The sequence below is a fragment of the Bos grunniens genome, chromosome 7, assembly GCF_055505025.1.
Source record: "Bos grunniens cultivar Pamir isolate PY7600 chromosome 7, Bosgru_T2T1.0, whole genome shotgun sequence".
Taxonomy (NCBI): Eukaryota; Metazoa; Chordata; class Mammalia; order Artiodactyla; family Bovidae; genus Bos; species Bos grunniens.
This window is the reverse complement of record NC_141171.1, coordinates 68,587,859-68,612,777: the sequence shown is the minus strand read 5'-3', so window position 1 is coordinate 68,612,777 and position 24,919 is coordinate 68,587,859. Positions and strand designations below refer to the sequence as shown.

Below are 24,919 nucleotides of genomic sequence, written 5' to 3'. Positions count from 1 at the left end.
AAGTTCATTTGACCTTTAGCTTACTTTGAGATTTTCCAAAAGGTCCTGAAACACCTAAGGGAATTGTTTTCTCTCTTTATCAAAGATAAAAATTTTAAACTAACTAGGCTTATATCCTATGTTAAACTGCATGGGAAGCATTTCAAGGGATGGTGATAAACATCCTTACACTATATTATTAGGGGCAATGTTTTAGATACTTTAGAAATTATTGGAATTCCTAAGACTCTGATATGTCATAGTAAAATGTTATCAGACTTTATTCTGATTATTAAAATGTTCTGTCATAGCAGTAGTTTCTTTGTCAATTGCATCTCAATCGGATCTTTAACCATGTCTTTAAAAATCTTTGTTGTTCATAGACAGTTATTGTTTGATCCTGATGCCTTTGCAAAAATGCTTCATTTTCAAGAAATTCACAGAAAGAATTTTTGACAAGTGGGACTGGAGTCGGACACGAGTGAGCGGCTTCACTTTCACTTTTCACTCTTATGCACTGGAGAAGGAAATGGCAACCCACTCCAGTGTTCTTGCCTGGAGAATCCCAGGGACAGGGGAGCCTGGTGGGCTGCCGTCTATGGGGTCGCAGAGTCGGACACAACTGAAGCGACTTAGCAGCAGCAGCAGCAGCAGCAGGCTTTAAAAAGCTTTATAAAACTGTTAACAAAAGATCAAGAATTAGTTATGTAGGACTGAGTGAACTGATGAACATGGTTATAGATTTTATGGTTTTTCTGGTCTGAAATATTACTGCTTTTTAATCTGTTTTCCAGATATAAGGAAACCTTTCCCCTTAAACTAATTATAACTTACAGCAATTTGGTTGTGATACTTTGTAAGCAAAACTGAAACATGTCTCTTTTCTTTCTACCTGATCCCTCCAAAATTGTAAACACTTACTCCTTGGAAGGAAAGTTATGACCAACCTTTTGAATATGTCTCTGCATATTCAAAAGCAGAGACATTACTTTGTCTACAAAGGTTCATCTAGTCAAGGCTATGGTTTTTCCTGTAGTCACGTACGGATGTGAGAGTTGGACTGTGAAGAAGGCTGAGCGCTGAAGAATTGACGCTTTTGAACTGTGGTGTTGGAGAAGACTCTTGAGAGTCCCTTGGACTGCAAGGAGATCTAACCAGTCCATTCTGAAGGAGATCAGCCCTGGGATTTCTTTGGAAGGAATGATGCTAAAGCTGAAACTCCAGTACTTTGGCCCCCTCATGGGAAGAGTTGACTCATTGGAAAAGACTCTGATGTTGGGAGGGATTGGGTGCAAGAGGAGAAGGGGACGACAGAGGATGAGATGGCTGGATGGCATCACTGACTCAGTGGACGTGAGTCTGAGTGAACTCTGGGAGTTGGTGATGGACAGGGAGGCCTGGAGTGCTGCGATTCATGGAGTCGCAAAGAGTTGGACACGACTGAGAGACTGATCTGATCTGATCTGATCTGAGGCTGTTAGCAGACTTATCAAGTAAATAAGAAAGTCCACCTGCTGACAGTTGCAGGAATCTGAAGACACTTTGGAACTCTGAGAAGAGAGAAATTAATTCAGATCTTTAGGTATCACACGTGGGATCTGATGGCATGCCCTTCGGATGACTTTTCTCACCTTGAGAAAGAAGCCTTTTAAAAATTCAATCTGAGATTCTTTATAAAAAGTTCCACCTAAACCAATTTTTAAAAGGATTGTATGTTCAGTTACACTTATATAAGTAATCAGGCCAAGTTTACTGAAAGCAGACTTATTTTTGTAAACAAATTACTCTTTATTTGATTATATTTGATAGAAGTCACATAATTTTAGAGAGAAAAATTACATATACAGATATTAAATTCTAGTATTGTTCATTTAGGTCTGTATTTACTGCCCAAGACTCACTTCTGAGATAGACCCCTGTTGTTAGGTTACATTATTGTAAAGTTTAATTGAATTATTAAAAGGACACTCTAAGTTTGTCTCTGAAGCCTATCACTGTAATCTATCTTTGGATGAATATCAGATGCCTCATGGCCTATAACCAGAAGATTATGCATTTGGAAAGGCATCATTTAAGGACTGTCTCCAACCTACATGAAAGGACACTTGTCAGACTTGCTTGATTAGCTCATGCACAAAACAAACGAAAGAAATTGACTTTTGGTTTTGTATTTTCCACTTAGAAAGAGTTCTTGCAATGGAGCCCTTCAGTTCAATTCAGTTCAGTTGCTCAGTCATGTCTGACTCTTTGCGACCCCATAAATTGCAGCACGCCAGGCCTCACTGTCCATCACCAACTCCCAGAGTTCACTCAAACTCACGTCCATCGAGTCAGTGATGCCATCCAGCCATCTCATCCTCTGGCGTCCCCTTCTCCTCTTGCCCTCTATTCCTCTCAGCATCAGAGTCTTTTCCAATGAGTCAACTCTTCGCATGAGGTGGCCAAAGTACTGGAGTTTCAGCTTTAGCATCATTCTTTCCAAAGAACACCCAGGACTGATCTCCTTTAGAATGGATTGGTTGGATCTCTTTGCAGTCCAAGGGACTCTCAAGAATCTTCTCCAACACAACAGTTCAAAAGCATAAATTCTTCAGTGCTCAGCCTTATTCACAGTCCAACTCTCACATTCATACACGACTACTGGAAAAGCCATAGCCTTGACTAGATGGACCTTGTTGGCTAAGTAATGTCTTTGCTTTTGTATATGCTGTATAGGCTGGTCATAATTTTCCTTCCAAGGAGTAAGCATCTTTTAATTTCATGGTGGCAATCACTTAAACTCACCTTAAAACAAAGTTCAAACAGAGGAGAAACTACACTCCCATCAAGACAAAGAGAAGACCACATCCGAATCCCAATCTGATCTGTATGATTAGTTACAGTACTTTCAGCATAATAGTTACATTAGATAATAATATCATATTATATAATTATAAAAGTATGGATGTAATTATATATTATAATTATTTTTGATAATTTCTTGGACTTTTTCATAAGTCCATATTTTTTTTTTATCATGGTGTAAGTCTTACACAGAGTTTAAAAATTAATCTAATTGTTAGGCTTATGATCAGTTACCTACATCTAGTACTTCTGGGTTACCATGGTGGATTTCTCCTCTCCACTGGTCTAATTGGATGACTCTTAGGAAATTTATTCCAGAAGAAAGCTATAATTCTGTTTGAGCAGATGTTGATATTATTAGATTAGACTCCCTCACTTGGCCAGTCAATAGTGCTTTCTCTATAATATGAACATTCTTTTAAAGTTACTCAAGCTCAATAATAACAAACAAAATTTCAGTCAGCAAATATAACTTCCTGATTATTAGGAGGGATCGTCCTTCAGCTACAGGGTGGATTTATGACTCCCACCAGATTATTTAAATCATTTAAGTTTAAAAGTTCCCTTACATTGGGAACTTAAATTAAGGATTATCAGCTTAATAACACTAAAGAATTAGGCCGGATGCCTTGTGAACAATACAAGTATTTCATTACCTTTAAGATAGTGATTGTACAGGACAGATTGAGTCAGATGAGCTGGTAATGTACTGGATCACATTTAATTGAAACTCTTGGCTTAAATATTTACTTATGACCCTATTAATGCTACTAGCCATGTTACTCGGAGAAGGCAATGGCACCCCAATCCAGTACTCTTGCCTGGAAAAATCCCATGGATGGAGGAGCCTGGTGGGCTGCAGTCCATGGGGTCACTAAGAGTCGGACAAGACTGAGTGACTTCACTTTCACTTTTTCACTTTCATGTTTGGAGAAGGAAATGGCAACCCACTCCAGTGTTCTTGCCTGGAGAATCCCAGGAGCAGGAGAGCCTGGTGGACTGACGTCTATAGGGTCACAAAGAATTGGACGCCACTGAAGCGACTTAGCAGCAGCAGTAGCAACAGCAGCTATGTTACTTTTGTTTGGCCTATTTTGCAAGATTGTGATTTCTTGCATTACTAAATGTGTGACTAAACCTCTGATAAAAATGATGACTAGGCAACTTGAACATATATATTTATTTAAGAGCTATACATGTATATATTTATTTATGAACTCAAGACTGTAATAGTGTAGCTCTAAATATGGGAAGAAGCAACACAGGGTATTTTGCTTGGACCAAAACAGATTTGAAAGACATGTGGTCCAAAGACTTTTGGCTACTATTAGCAGTGCCTAGTCCAGTAAGAGCACACTGAAGATCATCAAAATACTGGCCTGACTGAGAAAAAGGTATAAGTTATGACCAAGCTAGATAGCATATTCAAAAGCAGAGACATTACTTTGCCAACAAAGGTCGGTCTAGTCAAGATTATGGTTTTTCCAGTGGTCATGTATGGATGTGAATGTTGGACTGTGAAGAAAGCTGAGCACCAAAGAATTGATGCTTTTGAACTGTGGTGTTGGAAAAGACTCTTGAGAGTCCCTTGGACTGCAAGGAGATCCAACCAGTCCATTCTGAAGGAAATCAGCCCGGGGGGTTGTTTGGAAGGAATGATGCTAAAGCTGAAACTCCAGTACTTTGGCCACCTCATACGAAGAGTTGACTCATTAGAAAAGACTCTGATACTGGGAGGGATTGGGGGCAGGAGGAGAAGGGGACGACAGAGGATGAGATGGCTGAATGGCATCACTGACTCGATGTATGTGAGTTTGAGTGAACTCCAGGAGTTGGTGATGGACAGGGAGGCCTGGCGGGCTGCAATTCATGGGGTCGCAAAGAGTCAGACACGACTGAGTGACTGAACTGAACTGAACTGCACTATGAGATAAAGTGGTCATGAACTGCCTCCTAAATCATGATTGAATTTATAACCATGAGGGGGCACTGCCAGCTAAGGAATGTCCCTAGCCATCTGGTTCTGTAAGAATTAAGTCACTAGCCATTGTAGTCACTGATACTCAATATACCCTGAAAGGAATTCAGTGCAGTGATCCAAAATGAAGTACTCTGTGCTCTGGGGAAACTAGTAAAACAACCTTTAGATAGTTAGATGTTTACAGGAGAAAATTTTATGACTGCAAGTTTCATCATCTGTACTTAGAAAAATGCTAAAGGCATTAATTGAGGTATTTGTTTCTTGTACCTAGTGGGGACCTTCTACTGAGATGTTTGATTATACTTCTCCAAAATCACATATAAGCTTATCTCTCCACCCCTCTTGGGCGTGGTTCCTCAGAGCTATCTGAGAGGCAGTCTCCTGAGCCATAAGTGAAACTCACAACTCTCAGTTCTTAGCTCAGTGGACATTTGATAATTTGACTAGGGCTGGGGACTAGCCATTCTGACCACAAAGGAAGAAGTACCCTCCTCTCACCAGAAAGCCAGGTGACTCATCTTCAAGGCTAAGGATAAGTGTACTTTTGCCATGGGAAGTCTGGCCTTTGCTCTGGCTTTCCCTGCTAAGCCTTCCTCTCATTTCCTTCGTGTTTGCTCCCTCATGTCCTCTGTCAGCACCTAGAGTCAGTTTGGACTCTAGGTGTAGGAAAGGAGCTGGGTAAGTAGGCACTGTTTCAGAGGACAGCTTTGCCTGTCTGTTGGAAGGGGCAGAGCTCTCAGTCACCTGGAGCAGACAGACAGCTGAAGCATTTGCAAATGTGCTCCTGCTTCCTGGGAAAGAGTCTGCCTGCAATGCAGGAGACCAGGTTCGATCCCTGGGTTGGGAAAATCTCCTGGAGAAGGAAATGGCAGCCCACTCCAATATTCTTGCCTGGAAAATCGCATGGACGGCGGAGTCTGGTAGGCTATTGTCCATGGGGTCGCAAAGAGTCCGACACGACTGAGCGACTTCACTTCACTGCCTGCTTCCTGCAGGCAGGCTTATGTGATTCACCCTGTAAGGGTGAAAAGGAGAAGTTGCAATCTGAGATTAAGACTTGTTCTGATACCATCTGATTGAGGGCCACACCAAGCAGTCTGCTTTCTCTTTCCTTCAGGTCAATAGCATCATGCATCCTTGGGTAGCCATCCTGGGCCTCCTATTCCTGCTAGGTAAGTGAATAGGTGGATTGTGCTTTGGAACCCCAAGGATGTAGGGGGTGTGTAGGGGGTGTGTGGGCATGGTGGAGGGGGGCTTTGTTGAAGGTAATGGGATCAAGCTTAAGTTCTAAGAATTAAAAAATCTATGGGTAGGTGAATAAGGCATGCTGCAGTACAGTACAGCTTATGCTGCCTTTGGTGTTTAAATTAAAAAAAAAAAAATAGTAGGTAGATGGTTGTGTATACATGAACTACTCAAGTGTATGTAAGAAAGAGTAACCCTGGATGAGGGTGGGAAGAAGCAATGGTGATGGGTGGGAAGGAGACGAGTCCTTTATTGTACTATTTTGTACTTTTTGATTTTTTTTAACCATGTGTAACTGTTTCTTTTAAAAAGAAAGTATTTTAACTTCCCTGGTTTTCCAGTGGTTAAAACTTTGTGTTTCCACTGCAGGAAGCATGAGTTCTATCCCTGGTTGGGGAACTAAGATCCCACATGTGGTGCCAAGTGGCCAGAATTTTTTTTTTAATCAATAATCAAAACATTTAATTTTTAATAAACAAAATAATTTATCTCATATTTTAACATTATATGAGATAGGGGAAATTTTTAGGAATAGACATAATCCTAAATTAAAAAAATCTCTAGAGGTAGGAATATGAGGAAAAGTATATTTTTAAATTATATTCTGTAACAAATTTCTATAATCAGCATGAATTGCCTTTATAATTCAAAAATGATATTAAGCAAAATTGAAGATAATCAGAATTTTGGTAATAAAAACTAGACTTATTTTATATAACAATGAGTGTTTTATTCCCATAGCATTTCCCAGATTTACAGCCCAGTTCTAATTATGACTGGTTGTTGAATCTCAGATTTTTTTAAGGACCTTCAGACTTCATTTGGCAATACAGTTTTTTAAACCACTGCTGCAGGAGACAGTTTTCCTGCCTGTTTGTTTTTAAGAGGTAAAGTTTAACATTTGATTGAATATTGTCCAATTTTTTGGTTTCACCTGGCCAACTGGACAGTGCTCCATTGCAGGACAGTCATCAACTCACAAGAAGGGGTCCCTGCTTGAAGTTTTTTTAATCGATCCTAAATTCCATGATGGGCTTCCCAGGTGGCTCAGTGGTAAAGAATACACCTACCAATGCAGGAGACATGGGTTTGATCCCAGAGTCGGGACGATCCCCTGGAGAAGGAAATGGCAACCCATTCCAGTATTCTTGCCTGGGAAATTCCATGAACAGAGGAGTATGGCGGGCTACAGTCCATGGGGTGGCAAAGAGTCCAATACAACTAAGCAACTAAACAAAAACAACAAAGCCCATTATAAGTCTCAGTTCCTTCTGAGAGTATTATAAACCCTTTTTTCCAAAAACTGATTTCTAAAGAGTTTATTAGCCTCTGCCTTCTTGCCAATGATGCTGTAAGTAGGGTATTAGCTGTTTTTTCTTTAACTTAGAGAAGATTTGTGAGGTGAAGTTTTTTGCATAGCCATTTAAAAAATTTTAATAAAATTGAAAATCAAAATTTTAAATGCAACAGTTTTAAAATCAGATTTCAACTGAGACAGTGACTGAATCTAGGGGAGAGGAAAAGCCACCTGTATGTATTAACATTTAATAAGCAGATACCTGTCAAACACAGGATAAAATGCACACACACTGATGCGTTACTGGAATATCCTTTGTTTCAAACCTTTTGGAGAAGAATTTGAATCATATTCACCAAAAGACTGAACATATTTCTGCCCTTTGTCCTGATACTTTCTCTCATAAACCTGTCCTATTAGGAAGTAATCCTGAATACAGAAAGACATTTATATGATGTTTCATCCTCAAATATATCTGGTTAATAATAATACTGCTAAAGAATATGTTTACCAGAAAAGCATATATTAAATTTACAAACTCAAGATATAGTTAGATAATTTCAAACAGCATAAACTATATAAAGAACAAAATGAAAATAAAATTAAAGTTAATATTTTGAGACCTCATGCTCTTGTTTCTCTTTATTTACAGATGGTGTAACCTCTTACCATCGAGTGACTGGAGTGGCGGGTCAGAGTGTCACTCTACCCTGCTACTATAATGGAGAAGTCACAAGCATGTGTTGGGGCCGAGGGGCATGTCCTTGGTTGAATTGCGGAACTAACATCATCTGGACTGATGGATACAGAGTCACCTATCGGAGGGATGGACGTTACCAGCTAAATGGCAATATTCGTGGAAGGGATGTGTCTTTGACCATAAACAATGCTGCCACATCTGACAGTGGCTTGTATTGTTGCCGAATTGAGGTGAGAGGGTGGTTCAATGACATAAAAACCACCCTAGAGTTGAGGATCAATCCAGGTGAGCTTATCTTCCTACTTCTTTGATCACTTCCTGTGGGTTCTGAGAGATAGAGTTTTCTGTTTGATAATAACTTTCTTTTCCTTTAGTTGGGAAAAAAAAGTTTCCTATGATCTTGTTTTCTAATAACTCTTCAACTGAATATCTTGTATTTGTGTAGAGTGAAGTGTTAAGACTAACCTTGATTCAAGACAGTAGGCTAGAGCATCTTTCCAGTCAGCAAACTGTCTCCTGAAGCAGTGCTTCAGGAATACTAGTTGGTTCATGAAAAAGCATTCACTGTTCCACACTGAGATATAGTGAGTATTTTTTTGGAGCTGAATTTCTTCTTCTTGATAATCTGACCTTTTCTCTGAGGTCATTTCTTTGGAGAATTTTCAAATGTTCTTTCCTAACATTTTAAGACTCATAGAGAGTTTCACACATATAAAACAGGTAATATAAGGTCCTGTCAAATAGATGTATCATTTGGTTTAGACAACTGTCAACTCAGTTTTGTAGCATATACATTGAAAGAGTCTAGATAGTTTCATCCCCTCCCTCTACCCTTGGATTTTTTGAAGCACAATTCACACCATATCATGGCTCAGCTGGTAAAGAATCAGCCTGCAATGTAGGAGACCTGGGTTCAATCCCTGAGTTGGGAAGATCCCCTAGAGAAGGGAATGGCTACCCAGTCCAGTATTATGGCCTGGAGAATCCCATGAACTCTATAGTTCATGGCGTCTCAAAGAGTTGCACACAAGTGAGTGAGTTTCACTTTCACTCACATCAGATCACTAAATTGCTTGTTTAAAAGTTAAAATTGCTTTCTTATCCATTTGACTGCTGGTGGACATCTGGGTTGCTTCCATGTCCTGGCTATTATAAACAGAGCTGCAATGAATATTGGCATACATGTGTCTCTTTCAGTTCTGGTTTCCTCAGTGTATATGCCCAGCAGTGGGATTGCTGGGTCATATGGCAGGTCTGTTTCCAGTTTTTAAAGGAATCTCCACACTGTCCTCCATAGTGACTGTACTAGTTTGCATTCCCACCAACAGTGTAAGAGGGTTCCCTTTTCTCCACACCCTCTCCAGCATTTATTGCTTGTAGACTTGTGGATAGCAGCCATTCTGACTGGTGTGAAATGGTACCTCATTGTAGTTTTGATTTGCATTTCTCTGATAATGAGTGATGTTGAGCATCTTTTCATGTGTTTGTTAGCCATCTGTATGTCTTCTTTGGAGAAATGTCTGTTTAGTTCTTTGGCCCATTTTTTGGTTGGGTCATTTATTTTCCTGGAATTGAGCTGCAGGAGTTGCTTGCATATTTTTGAGATTCATTCTTTGTCAGTTGTTTCGTTTGCTATTATTTCTCCCATTCTGAAGGCTGTCTTTTCACCTTGCTTATAGTTTCCTTTGTAGTGCAGAAGCTTTTAATTTTAATTAGGTCCCATTTGTTTATTTTTGCTTTTATTTCCATGGGGCTTGATTCCAAGAGTGTCTCCTCCAGTGGATAGCTGAAACTGCACAGAGTACCAAACCCTGTGCATGTTTTTTCCTATGCTTGTCAGTTCAGTCGCTCAGTCATGTATGACTCGTTACTTATATACCAACGATAAATTTTAACTTAGAAATTAGGCACAGTAAGAGATTAAGAATAACTAATAATAAAATAGAACAATTATAACAAAAAAAGAGAAAAAATAATTAAAATCACCTTATTGCAATATGAGAACATTTTCATCTCAACAACTGTTCACTTTTGGCTTTTAAGAATTTTGTGAAATCCAAAAGTCTGGGAAGTTTATGTTTTTCTATCTTGATGTAGATATTTTAATTTTTCTTACCACTTGGTGAAAGGAGCAGGTTCTAAAGGATTTCCTGGTTTCTGGTGCTCTTTCATAGTAAGTAATTTCCCACTAAAGTTTCTAATGAAAACAGAGCCCAATATTCAGAGCCTTTATAAGCTAGGTCTCTTTTAGTTTAAATTAACTTGATATTTCAATTTCATAACTTTTCCTAACTTCATCAAAGATACTTAGCTTATTTGATGAAGGCAAGTAAAATCAGGTCAATTGTGATGCAGAAAACAGCTGACTCTGGGAAAACATCTAGGAGGCAATTTAAGAAAGCCAAAAGATGCTGGTGCTATATACATGTGGCAGGAGGCTGTGTGTGGAGAAGAGATTATTTTTGGAGTTGTGAAATTATATGATTGGTCTGGAGGAAGAAAGAAATTAATAGGGGACATGTAGAGTGCTTATAAATTCTTTAATAGATTAGTATTTGCAAAGTCACTGCTCTGTCCAGTGGGAAACGGGTTCATAACTGAGCCAAAGTGACTCTCTGCCTCCAACCCAATACTTTGAGTTTTCTTGCACTTTTCGCAGAATGAGCTTACTTTCAACCTCTCTTAGGGCTTTTCCCCAGCAGCTTTTCCTAGCCTTAGTGTCCTAGCTTCTTCCGTAGGAAATATTTAGTCCTGAGCAAGACACATTAGTGGAACAAGCTGATTAAATCTCCTCCTTGTTATACTCCTTTGATCAGATGTTTTTCTTGCTTCCTCTTTTTCTTAAGTTTCACATCAAACTGAAGGGAGGGGATTGAGACTGCACTGTTCTTCAAAATCTTTAACTACACTGTTAGACCCAGGTAGGCAAACTGTAGCCATAGGACCAAATCAGATTATAAGATAAGCTCACCAACAGTTTTTTTTTTTTTTTAAATGAATAAAGGTTTATTAGAACACAGCCTCATCCATTCATGTATATACTATCTATGACTGTTTTCAGGGCTTCCCTGGTGGCATATGGCATCTCTGTTATCCAGCTATGTTAATGATGTGAATTAATCCACATTTAGGATGCAGATATGTTAGGAGGGTACCCGAACTGACAGAAGTGAATGCTATTTATTTGGTCAATAGTCTGGTTCTTGGGAACTACTATTTGGGCTCTAGTCATGTACTGCTGAGAGGACAAAGACAGCTTCAGGCTCTAGACACTTTCCCCTCCCTCACAGATGCTTATGAAGATATGTAAATCTGATATGTATGACTAGTCTTTACAAAGTGCTTCAACACAAATCCCATGTGTCATTTTTGAATAGCAACACCTCCCACAATACCATCCTTTAAATGCCGCTGTTGCCTTGTTGTGACCATGTCTTCACTCCCTGCTCAGTCACAGATTCTAGTTGACCCATGACAAGAACTTGGAGTTCATGGGAGATAAGTGCTGAGTTCTGCCTGGGGACAGTCTCCGTGGTTGTGTTGGTGCACAGGCCCAGCACGAGTCTCTTGTTTCCTGCTGCTTGATGAATCCCTGCTTTCATGTTGATTTCTAGCTCCACCTACAACGACAACGACCACCACCACTGCTACTACAACGACAACTACCACCACTACTCCAACAACCACCACCACTACTCCAAGAACAATCACCACTACAAGAAGGACAACTACCACCACTACTCCAAGAACAACCATTACAAGAAGGACAACTACCACCACTACGCCAAGAAGAACCAATAGAAGAAAGAGAACTACCACCACTACTCCAAGAACAGCCACCACTACAAGAAGGACTACTACCACCACTACTCCAAGAACCACTACCACCACCACCACTATTCCAAGAACAACCACCACTACTAGAAAGACAACCATTACTACTACTCCAACAACGACTACCACTATTACAACTATCACCACTACTACCCCCAAAACAACCATCACCACAACTCCAACAACCACCACCACCACTACTCCAACCACAATGGTCACCACTGCTCCAACAACCACCACCACTGCTGTGCCAACAACAATCAATACCACTACTCCAACCATGACAGTCACCACTGCTCCAGTGACAGCGAGGTCCTCTACTTCTGCTCTTCCAATACCAGCACCCACAAAGGACCTCCAGCCAGGTAAGTAAAAGTACTTGTAAGTGCAGAAGTTTTCAAAGTCAGGATATGCACCATCCAGGGCACTGTGTTAAGGCATATGGACAATCTAGGGTAGGGATTCTTAACAGGTTTCCAAACCTGGCTTCACAGAATCTGTGAACAATTGCACCCTCTTATATTCATCTTTTGTATCTTTAAGCATTTTCAGAGTGAGAGGGACCTATGGTGTTTACTAGATTATCAAAGGAATCGTTAATAGCAAGGAAAAAAAAAAAAAAAGCCAGACCACTGGTCATGGACATATAAGAAGGATGGTCCATTCAGCCCTGTTTAACATAGAATTATGAGGAAAAAATAAGAGTGCCAGAACAGGGCCAAGTGAATGAGATTCTATCTTACAAGGAGCTCTGAATAGAGATCATTTAATCCATTTTGAAGCGTAATCCAACACTTGAGGATACGATTTCGGTGAAGTTAATGCTTACTCTGTATCCTGTGTCAGGAAACATGCTAACGACTTTATAATACTAAGCCTCTTAATTCTAATGACAACCCCAGGACTGATGCTAAAGTTGAAGCTCCAATGCTTTGGCCACCTTATGCAAACAGCGGACTCATTGGAAAAGACCCTGCTGCTGGGAAAGATGGAAGGCAAAAGGAGAAGAGGGTGGCAGAGAATGAGATGGGTAGACAGTATTGCTGACTCAATGGACATGGGTTTGAGCAAACTCCAGGAGACAGAGAAGGACAGGGAAGCATGGCATGCTGCAGTCATGGGGTTGCAAAGAGTTGGACACGACTTAGCAACTGAACAACAAAAGAAGTATAAAAAGTGAAATAATTCTATTGTTTAGCTCTCAGATCATTATCTAGATCAGATTTATTCATGATAATGAAATGCTTACATAGCAGGTAACTACCATAAGGACATCTATTAATATATTTCTAAGAAAGAGTCAAAGGGTAATTTCTGATTTAGTTTTGTTTTTTCTTTCTGCTGCGGGTGTAAATTTTCCTCCACTAATTGAACACTACTTTTCCGTTCTTGTCATTCCTATAGCTTCTTTGTCTTCTCCAACTCAGACAGCAGAAAGCCAGCCTACTACCCTGTATGAAAGAAACATAACCAGCTCACCATGGCACTCTTGTTCAGCAGGTAACTTCAGTTTCTTTCCTGAACACCTGGGAACATTCAAATTTTGATAAAATACTAGCACATTGTTCAGAGCACATATTCTGAAATAAGACAAGCGTGACTTGAATCCCAACAATGGCTATTCCACTTAGCTATGCAACTTGAACAAATGTCTTATTACCCTCTTTGAATCTGTTTTTATCCTTTGGAAAATGGAGGAAATATTACTTATTCTTACAAGCGTTATTTGAGATAAAGATCTGGGGACACAGTTACAAGGTAAGTGATGGAGTTGGAACTATGACCGTTACTTAGAATGTCCAGAAATACGTACATTTGAGTGACACAGGCAGCTTGTATGACTTGGGATCATCCACATATATATCCACATTTTTCTAAATAAAATGAATCAGCCTTGTCTTTAAACTTATTTCTAGGCATACTTTCCTGGACAGAGCCGTAAAACAATTAAATCCAAACTGGTCCAGACTGAACTGGTCGCCTGTTTATGCTTCCTCTAAGCCCCAGACACTACACAGATTCAGGAGGCTTCCCTGCTGCCTTGTCGAGCTTTCATTTCACATGGACACTTTGAGTTGGGTTGAGGACATGGACACCAGAGCCAAAGAGGCAGGTCCCACAAGGATTATGCTATTCCACTCCCAAAGACTCCAAGTTTTCCCTTGTTTGGGAAAGTCTATATTCTTTTGAGATGTAAGATTAGTTTGTTTTTCCTATAATGGAGAAAGATGATATTGAATTGTCATCTCTCTGAGCTAACTCTGTTACCCATGGTGGTATATTTGGAGAGTGCCACATGTGAACCCCTTTGTAGTGCAGAACTGGCTTATTTTGTCCATGTGCCTGTGAAGCATCCAAACAAGGTCAGATTTTGTAAGACTTGTGCCTATGATTCATCATGCTCAGGAGTTGCTAATCTGTAGCAAACACCCAGAGTGGCCTACTTTGCCCATCATTCAAGGAAGCTCTTATTTGAAAATGGACATGCAGCGGGACTCAGAGAGGGACCAGTTTACTTGAAATTAGCTAATAGTGACATTTGGTTTTGAAAGTGGAATCCTTGGTGTGAAGTGTTTCTTGGCACAGAAACAAGGAGAAAGCAGATAAAAATACAGGTAAGAGCAGTTGGGGCAACTGCACCCCACACTTTTAGGCTAAGAGGAAGAACAAAGTAGAAAATGGGAAATTGTTCTCTAAAATATGTCACTAAAACCTGGTCAAGTAGACTTGGCAGCATGGAACAGACATTGCAGCAGCTGTGTCCCCACGACTTCTGTGACTGCTGCCATCTTTGCAGTATCTCTGAGGCCCTTCAGCCAAGTCCTCACAGTGCCTGAGTCACACTTCCGTGGGTTAAAGCCTCACAAAGCCAAGAATGTTAGTCTAGAAGGAATTTTGGTTTTCACAGGGCCTGCACCTACCTTTTCAGATGCACGTGCCAGCAAATTGTTGTGCATTATCTCATTTAATTCTTTTGGGCAGGTTTATTTCTTGCCATTGCCAGACTGAGGAGGACATTTAGTTCTACTTTGGAGACAAACAGCTTTCAATTCAACTCTCCGCCAATGGCAGTTTCAAGCTGCACTCGCATGGGCAAGTTGTTTCATTCCTCACTACATGTTTGTAAGGAATGAAGGACATGCTATTTGGAAAATCCATTGCATGGTGTCCCTTCCCCTTTGCTCCCATTGTTATATAGCAACATAATTGTGATACCTGATATTTGTTTAATATGGTGTTAAGCACCTTACATGCATCATCTAATGTGATAACTTTATGAGACAGGTGCTATCAAGAGCTTGTAGTTCAAGGTTACCCCAGCTAGAAATATAAATACATACATTTACATGCATATGTATGTAATGTGTATGTAAAGGACATTGATCGAGGTCACATTGGTAAGTGACATGTCAGCACTAAAGTCAAGTTTCATCTAACTCAAGTCCATGCTATTTTTTTGTAACATCACTCATTCTATAGCTTAAGGATTTAAGGTTATAACATAAATTATACAGAGACTAGACTGTAGACACTGTCTTTGTCTCTTGAAGAAGTAGTGTCGGAATGTTTAAATTGTAGATACAGTAATGTAAACTGTGAAAATTTAGGGGGGTATGGTTAGTTCATGTTCACTACCATTAGAAAATGATGGTTTTATAGCTCTGTCAGTAGTACGGGAATCTCTGAGACCTGCAGAATTTACATTGGATGGGAACATAGTGTGTGCGGTGGTTATGAGCTGAGGCTGTTGTCCTTTAGTAGAGTTGGAAACTTCAACCATTTCAGCACCTCATCTAAAATTTCGGATTAAGAAAATTGGTATAAGGATGTAAAGTGCTTGTATATAATAGATACTCAGTAAAGAGAGAATCCTGCATTTGACCTATAGTTGCTTAGAAGGGCCAACAGTATATGTTCTGTGGGACAAGAGATGTTTCAAAAATTATTAAAATTTGGACATTGAAAACTTTAAGGCATAGTATCCTTTTATATTGGGAATTTAGGTAGTATAAGGTATACTGGCCTTGGGAGTGATGTAACATATTTTCTAAAGCACATTTGGATCAGTGTCTGGGCACACTGGCATATAATGTAGGAGTTGGATGCCACCTGTTTGAGGTATCTTAGTGCATTTCACTCACATTTTGAATGTAAAACCAATGTAATGTTCATTTTGAACGGAGTGGTTCTGCTCTTTGGATGTGTAATGACTTCTGAGCACTCATTGCAAGTTTCTGAGCTGCCATGAAAATACTGATTATTTATCTGTAAGTGGTAATTTTTAACCTAGTTCTGAGAATGGGTCACTCTGACTTGTCTAAAATTGTCAGTAAATTTTCTGTGAGCATGCATTTTTTTCCCCCTCCATAGGGAGAAAAAAAGGTTCATTTTCAAAGGGTCCATGACAAAATGGTTAAGAAACATGACATTACTACTTAAATTAATAAATTTTACTAACTTGGTGTTATTCCTGGGATGCCTACAGCATTAGGCCATATGATTATTCAATGTTCCCTTCATTACCAGAAGGCAGTGTGAATATATTTGGTGCTTGCAGGAAAGTTCAATATCTTTTTGTAATTCTTATTAATTTTCTTTCTTGTTGAGCAGATGCAAATGGCACTGTGACCCAGTTTCCAGATCCCCATTGGCATAACAATCAAACTGTAAGCATATTCCTTCCTATTTTAGCCTGATTCACTTATATGTCTCTTCTGGAATCAAGTTACATTTAGAGATTATTATTGTCAGACTAGACCACAGATTGATTCTTTATAATTTAAAAAAATAAAGGAAGAAACAATTGACTCTTAAATAGGGATAGTTTAATTAATTTTACAAGTCTATATAGATGCACTACTTTGTTAGAAATACCTGAAAAGTGATATTTTTCTCTAGGCACACATATACAGCCAAGACAGAATTTCTCCTGACCATAAGATAAGAAAAAAAAGAGTGAATTAATTCAGGCATAGTAACTTAACATTATATAACAAGAAAGACTGAGATCATTGTTAGAGAAATAACATGCCTTGAATTGATGTAGTGGAATGGGGGCCATCCCCATCAAAAATATTATGTCAATGAAAGTGTGGTTCCTTAAACATAGGCCCCCTGATATCCTTTTCCAATCTAATTTTCCTCCTATGAGAAATTTTGAGGCCACTGCTGAGTCTTTCTATATATAATCCTCCCCATATGATGACATATTAAGGTCCTAAGGTCTTCAACAACTTTGTGATTCTATGATTTGTGTAATTTGTGTAATTTCCCACAAGTAGCTTGGGAAAAATCCAAGGGACTATAGTCTTATGATGTTCATCAAAGCCTTATCTTTGTGTGTAAGTTAGAAGAATTTATCAGTGAGATTTTTACTTTTGGCTCCCTTGGGTGAAACAACTTTCCTTTCACTATGTGCAAATAACTTTTAGAAGCAAAAAACGTGAACAGACTCAGGTATGAGAGTAATCTTGATTGCAAGTGGTGAGAAATTGCAGCATGGACATTGTAAGAGATATTCAAGTTCAAGCAAAGTGGGGTTAATGTGACGTCAAACGGCCTTATGTTGCATAACTTAGTGACAATGAGAACACTACCACGTAGGAATGATATGAAAGATTTTAATCACTCTGATGATATGGGTACTGATTGATCTGATGGACATGGGCTGAATTTGTTGTGCTTGTTAAATAGCAGAACTGCCACCATGTAAATGTCATGTCAGTCAGACTTATGCTAGTTTTAAAAAAAGAAACAAACACTCTGAGAAGATTGTTTTTGACCTCAGTTACCTGCAGGACAGGTATATTCAGTAGCAATTAATCTCTTCTATATAATGTAAGCAATACAGAAGCAAGTTCACAAGAGGTGGTAACACAATCGTGGGATTTTTGTGTCTTGACCGTGAAGAGATGAAGTGTCTCCCAAGTATCTTGAAACCAAGCAGCATATATATCCACCCAATAGGTCAACTTCTTGAGCTGTATCTTAAGAGGAGAATGAACATATACATAAAGATGTATAAAACAAGATATACATTGCTGCTGTTTATAATCATGAAAATGTTATAAACAACCTCAATGTTCAATAATAAGAGATTAATAATTTATCAACTAAGCATGCCCATTTATTGCCACTAAAAATGCTGTCACTGCAGTGTACTTACTGCCATGAGAAGACAGTGTCAATTGTTAAATGAAAAAACTAGCTTTTCAGATAGCATTGGGACTTCCCTGACAGTCCAATGATTAAGACTTCATGCCTCCAATGAAGTAAGTACAGGTTCGATGGCTGATTAGGGAACTAAGATCCCACATGCCAAGTAGCATTGCCAAAAATGAAAATATATATATATATATATATTTATTATATATAGGTTATAGATACAAGATAAAATGATGTATATACTGTAGTATACATTGGATACGCTAACTGTGTCTGTTAAGAAAACTACTAGAAAGATAAAATTCTAAGAGTATGTACTGAAAAATGGTAATAGTAACTATTTCTGGATGTTGAAATTATGGTTGATTTTTGTTTTCCTTTCTTTATCCTGAGCTGCACACTCTAAAATGAACTTTCAGTTTTTATGTAACATAATATTTTTTAAAAAGCAAGCAAAGACTGCTTCCTGTAACCCTGTGTTCCATCTAACTGCTTTCCCCGCTACAAGTAAGGTGATAACACAGCTTTTCCCTCCCAAGGCACTGACTGTTTTCCATTTAGGCAAGGACAGGTCAGAGGCTAGGTCACCCTCCTCTGTATTCCTCAGAGTGTTTATCAGGAGGTACCTGAAGTACCTTTCCCAAGAACCCTATTTAATCTTCATTTGACAGAAAAAGAGGTTTGGAGAGGCTAAATAACTTGCTAGGGTCACAGAGCAACTAAATAAAAGTTAATCTGGGATTCTGACTCCAGAGATTAAACTCTTATGCAGGAGCAGACTTGAGACTTAATCTTTTTCTCTGATTTTCACTTCCTTTCTGTTAAAATACCTACCTGGTAGGACATCTTTAGAATTAGAATTAAGCTATGTAAAGGAGGCAAGCATGATGGTCTGGTATATTTTGGGTTTACTTTAGGAAGTGATGATCTGTCACACTAGGAATTTTTTTTCCCAATTGCACAGCATTTTAATTGTTAAGCAGAGCCATGAATCTGAGCAGCTACTTTCATGCCCATTTATAAAGATATAGAATCCTGAATTCTAGTTCAAAAAAGTGTTTTAATTAATGGCCAGTTTCAGTAACTGAACACATTCAAATAGCACCTCCATGGCAACTTATATAGGAACAAAATTGTTTTTGATTAGTATCATAAGAGGATTATTTATGAAAAGAGCTTATTATTTTAAAAATATATATAAATTATAATAATAAAGTACACTCTTTTGAAGCGTACAGTTTGAGCTTTAACATATCTGTACCCTTCTCTAAATACCATGGCAAGTAAGATGTAAACATTTCCACCACCCCGAAATACATTTTGAATTTTGAGTTGTCTTAGAATTTCATCATAAAGCTATAACTTTACATCATTTGGTCTTACCCCTCATGATCCAGAACTAGCCAGGGGCCAATAAATAAGGATTAGTCTGGGTATATTATTTTCTGAAATGTTTTCTGCCTATAATGCTAACAAGATCGCTTTATTTTTCTGTTTTGTGTTTGATCTGCTGATGTTTCTGTAGATTGCAGCGCTGGCACAAGAAACATGGATGAGCACCAACAAGGGAGTCTACATTGGAATCTCAGTTACTATTTTGGCATTGTTGGTCATGTTTGTGGTATTCTGGATTAGGAGAAGTAAGTCACCTCAGGACTGAAATATTCAGAAATATTCTTGAGCCCACAGGAGTATTCTTGAATCAACTGCGTGTAGCTGTACATTCCATAAGATATCAGTTTCATGTAACTTCTTTGGTTCTTACCTTGTTCTTTTTTATCTTAAATTTATTGTTCCATAAACATGAAGAAATAAGCACTGGTTGTGTAAAGTTGAGATTTGTAAGTCAAAAGCGACTATAATATACAACATTTGTTCCCTCCCATTTTGTTCTTTTCCCATTCCCTCAATAACAATTTTTTATCCCTATTGGGAGTAAAACTTTTGATGGTTTTATAACACCCACTAAATAGAAGAAGCACAAGAGACATTAGGAGGGTACATGATTTCAGAGCTAGTAGAAGAACAAAGTGTTTCACATAACAGTCATCCATGCCTCCTGGTCTCCTTCCACCAGTTGTGTGTGTATGTGTGTGTAAAACCTGTCTTCTATGGGAGAAGTGCAATATTCAGGGTTTTTTTCAGTGAAATATAATGGCATTAAAGTAAGCTAGGGCATGTAGGTCAATACACTAAACCTACGAATCACAAGATACTCTATACTAAGGGGCTTACATGGCCCCTAGAGATTCAAGAGAAGTTACCTGGAGTTATCAGGTTAGGGTCCAGATTGATTTTTTTTCTGCTTCTTTTTAAAAATATTCTTTCTTTCAAATTAATTTTTTTTTGGACTCAGAGCTGTACTGCTTTTGCTCATATTAAAGTAATAATCGTAATAATATACTGGTTTGGAAAAAAAAATCTCATGAACTCTTTGGCTTGCATGTTTAATTTTCTCTTCATTTCCCCCTCAATTTAGGATATTTTTGCCTGGGGAGCAAGGTGGAGCTACTACGGTAAGTTTGAAATGGTTTGTGTTAATAATGCCTTTTGATGTTCTTACTCTAGTAAACATAAGGAAAATTTCTCTGTCCCTCTCCTCTTTTCCTTCCGAGTTCTCCATTTTATACTCTGGATCCTGAAAAATCTAGTATATAGAGCACCTCCATTGCTGTTCAACCTTCCAGTGATGATTTTAGTATCTCCACGCTGCTGCTGCTGCTGCTTCTAAGTTGCTTCAGTCGTGTCCGACTCTGTGCGACCCCATAGATGGCAGCCCACCAGGCTCCTCCTTCCCTGGGATTCTCTAGGCAAGAATACTGGAGTGGGTTGCTATTTCCTTCTCCACGCATCTCTATATTTCTCTGGAATTGTGTCATAACTACTAAAGAAATGACACCTCAAACCTTATCTCTTAGAGTAAGAGAACTAAATTGCAGATATTGTTTCAGGGATCATTTGAATGGGTTTGTTATTTGATTTCATTCAGTGCTTTGTTTATTGCATGTCTATTGAATCTCTATTATATTCCGAAAAGATGAGCAGAACAGACAGAAAACATATAAATGAGTAAGCAGGGCCTTTTAGAACTTCTAGAGAAATACCACGGGGAATACTGGAGCAGGGCAGTAGGCTATGTGAGTGAGCCCCAAAGAAGCAGAAGGCAGCTCTGCTAAAATCTGCAGGAAGACACCTCCAGGCTGAAGACCCACAAAGGCAGTGGGTAGGGACATGCCTCCAGCTCCCCACGGTTCCCACCATCCCCTATTATTCCATACCCAGACTGCTGTGTTCATTTACATTAGTTGTCTGGCCTCACAGGCATTTCAATTTACAGTTTTTGCAAATTTACCCCTTCACCCAATAAAAAATTAAATCTTCTTTGTATGCATCCCTGCAGTCATTTCCCCAAACATCTGTAAAAGTCAGAAACCAGTACCTACTTCCAGCAAAATAAACTGCTTCATCTGGTCCAGCTTGGGCTTTAAGACAAGTCTTTCTTTGTTCCGAATTCGTCCCTCTTTAACTGCCATCCATTATTCTTAGTTCTCTTTCATTGGATGTTTGTACCCAGTCTTTCCTACATCTGAGTTAATCACATGAGCCAGTCCACAAAATACGCCTTGAATAATCTCCAGCATATTGCAAGTGTTCCATAGATGCTGGATTTTATTATTGCAGACATGCCCTTCACAGCAATAAACCTGTGAGACAGGCAGTAGTAGTATTCTCAGTTTATTAATTAGAAAACAGGTTTAGAAATGTTAAGTGACGTCCAAGGTCACATCACACAGGAGGTCTCTTAGAGTCCATAACCAGACTTTTAGGAGTTTTTGACTGTCAGCTTCCAAGAGTGGGGAAAAAAAAAAAAAACAAAAGTACTCCCTACAGATAGAAAAGCATGAATGATAACATCTTTTAGTTCATTTTTGTTGTTTCAATGTTTACTTCTTTAAAGTTTCAGTTTTCAATCACCTAGTTAGAAAAGAAAATATTTGTTGTAGAAGATGCTGTATAATATTGGAAAGCAAACAAAACAAAAACAAAAAGGTGTATTTCCTCATGATGTTGTTTTTGGAGGCAGCTGTATCACATTGACTCATTTTGAGCTCTGATACCTAACCTGTTTCCACACATGTATGACTAATCTATTTAAAGATCAGAGCAGAGTAATGATTCATTGCATTTCATTTCATTTCTTGGCATGCTTGGGTAACAAAAATAGTGTCTATGGACAACTTCTACAAAAGCATTGATATCAAAACCCCACAAATGAACTTTGTGTACACTTGATGTGTGAGCATTCATGGTATAAAACTCATCTAACCCATGGCTTTCTAATTTTGACTGTTAAGGCAGGGTGTGATTTTTGACTCTGTGATCTAGAACACGCTTAGGTGAAGCAATTGTATTTTACTACATCTGATATGCTCTGATATTTTGTATACTTATATATATTTATCTTAAATACAGGATACATACCACTAAATAACCTTGCTAAAGGGTCACAGTCCTCAGGTAGAAAAACACCAGCCAAACCATTTTCTGGCCATCTTTGAGATTGTGCATCCTGGTTTAATACTTCAATTTGATGTGTGGTATTTGTCTTCTTAGATTATAAATTTTTGTGTTCTATTGCATGAGTGTCTTGAAAGAGACCAGTGTGAGTTTTTTGAAACCAAAAGGTGTGACTTTCTACCTCCTTATTAAAAATAATTTCCTGTAACTTCATATTCACAATTCTGGAAGCTTCTATTCATTTCATAGGATGTTTGAATGGGGCTCTGAGAAATGCAAATACCCAGGCTTGAATGAACATAAACAAATATGCTGCTCATACTTGAGAAGTGATCTTCTTTTCTCTTACTCATGTTATTGTTTCTACAGTGTGATTCCATTGAAAGATTCTCGCATTGGAGCTTTGAAAAATGCAGCTCTGAAGCCTATCCAAGCAGAAGACAATGTCTGCATTATTGATGACTATCACTAAGTCCTGGATCCAGATTCTAAAGTGCTATGCCTTGACTGTAGCAGACAGTGACCAGACACCGTGTCAGAGTCCTCTGAATCAGCTGAAGAATTTTTCAGTCAGTTTCCCATGGCATTCCTCTGAGTAAGGGACACTGGATAGAGTGATGCTAGCTCAACTGTGTAAAGTCAACCTCTGTCACAGAGTCCTAATTTTTTATATTAAATTGGTTCAAACTTTCTGATCATTGCAGAGGTCTCTTCAAAACATGAAACATACTTCTTAGAATTGTACATTCTCTTTAGACCTCATGAATCCTGTTTTCCATCAAGAATTCTCATTGGGAAGATAGAAAAAAAAAACCACTTCTCCCTTAGTTACCAAGGCTGTCAAAGAATACCTGAATACAGCTTAGAATCAGGACATCTAATCTGGGACTTTAAGGACTTAACATGCAAGCACTTCATGATTGTCCTTTTTTTTTTTTTATTAAATCAACTGACTCCAAATGTGATATTGCTTAGGGTCCCTAAGGTTTCAAATCATGGTGTGTACAGGTTTTCATTTACCCAATAGAAAAATGGCAGTGAGCAGTCAGAATGCCTGCGACCAAAAGTCTACAAGCAATAAATGCTGGAAAGGGTCTAGAGAAAAGGGAACCCTCTTACACTGTTGGTGGGAATGCAAACTAGTACAGCCACTATGGAGAACAGTGTGGAGATTCCTTAAAAAACTGGAAATAGAACTGCCTTATGACCCAGAAATCCCACTGCTGGGTATACACACTGAGGAAATCAGAATTGAAAGAGACCCGTGTACCCCAGTGTTGATCGCAGCACTGTTTATAATAGCCAGGACATGGAAGCAACCTAGATGTCCATCGGCAGATGAATGGATAAGAAAGCTGTGGTACATATACACAATGGAGTGTTACTCAGCCATTAAAAAGAATACATTTGAATCAGTTCTAATGAGGTAGATGAAACTGGAGCCAATTATACAGAGTGAAGTAAGCCAGAAAGAAAAACACCAACACAGTATACTAATGCATATATATGGAATTTAGAAAGATGGTAACAGTAACCCTGTATATGAGACAGCAAAAGAGACACTGATGTACAGAACAGTCTTTTACTCTGTGGGAGAGGGAGAGGGTGGGATGATTTGTGAGAATGGCATTGAAACATGTATAATATATATGAAACGAGTCGCCAGTCCAGATTCGATGCACGGTACTGGATGCTTGAGGCTGGTGCACTGGGACGACTCAGAGGGATGGTAAGGGGAGGGAGGAGGGATGAGGGTTCAGGATGGGGAACACTATATACCTGTGGTGGATTCATGTTGATAAATGGCAAAACCAATACAATATTGTAAAGTTAAAAAAAAATAAAAAAAGAAAGAAAAATGGCAGTGAGTGTAATTTTGCCATTATAGACAAATTTGGTTTCTCAGGGTTCTGGAAATACAAGGAACTAAATGCTTTCTTTGGGAGGAGGATGGTATTGTAGCAGTTAGCAGAAGCAATGGTATCGAGTAGACCATGAAGACACCAGGAGAAGAAAATCAATTGCCATATAATTTATGATATTTTTGCTACATCAGTGCCACAGTTCCAGGTGCTTATGTTGACAACTGGCAGGCTCTGATTTTTAGAACCAGGCAGGGCAGAAATAAAAAAATACAAGGAAAAAAGAGAGGGAAGGAGTAGCAAAGAGGCTTTCTGTTTTAGAAAACAGAGTTTGCAAATATAATAGTATTGTTTGAGAGTGTTACTAGTTTCTACAAAACGCTAAATTGTCCTCAAACCACTTTGATTTTTAAAATTGTTTTGGAAGAATAAAAGGTCTTTTTCATATTGAATCAATACCTGTGTTATATTTGTTTTTCACAACTCAATTACAT

The 24,919-nt window shown here is 38.6% G+C and overlaps 1 protein-coding gene across 4 annotated transcripts in view; it reads left to right on the top strand.

Annotated features, from left to right (window-relative positions):
- LOC147369766 (uncharacterized) overlaps positions 1-23,255 on the top strand; it is a 34,397-nt gene extending 11,142 nt beyond the window's left edge. Inside the window, exons 1-10 of one of the 4 annotated variants that reach the window (XM_086413714.1) lie at positions 5,159-5,313; positions 5,922-5,976; positions 7,999-8,331; positions 11,661-12,245; positions 13,285-13,380; positions 14,863-14,973; positions 16,492-16,547; positions 19,571-19,685; positions 20,525-20,561; positions 22,933-23,255. In XM_086413714.1, coding sequence (XP_086269840.1) covers positions 5,934-5,976; positions 7,999-8,331; positions 11,661-12,245; positions 13,285-13,380; positions 14,863-14,973; positions 16,492-16,547; positions 19,571-19,685; positions 20,525-20,561; positions 22,933-23,035 — 1,479 coding nt within the window. In that variant the 5' untranslated portion in view covers positions 5,159-5,313; positions 5,922-5,933 and the 3' untranslated portion in view covers positions 23,036-23,255. The other 3 variants (XM_086413715.1, XM_086413716.1, XM_086413717.1) reach the window with 3 other exon arrangements.
- The last annotated feature ends 1,664 nt before the right edge of the window (positions 23,256-24,919 follow it).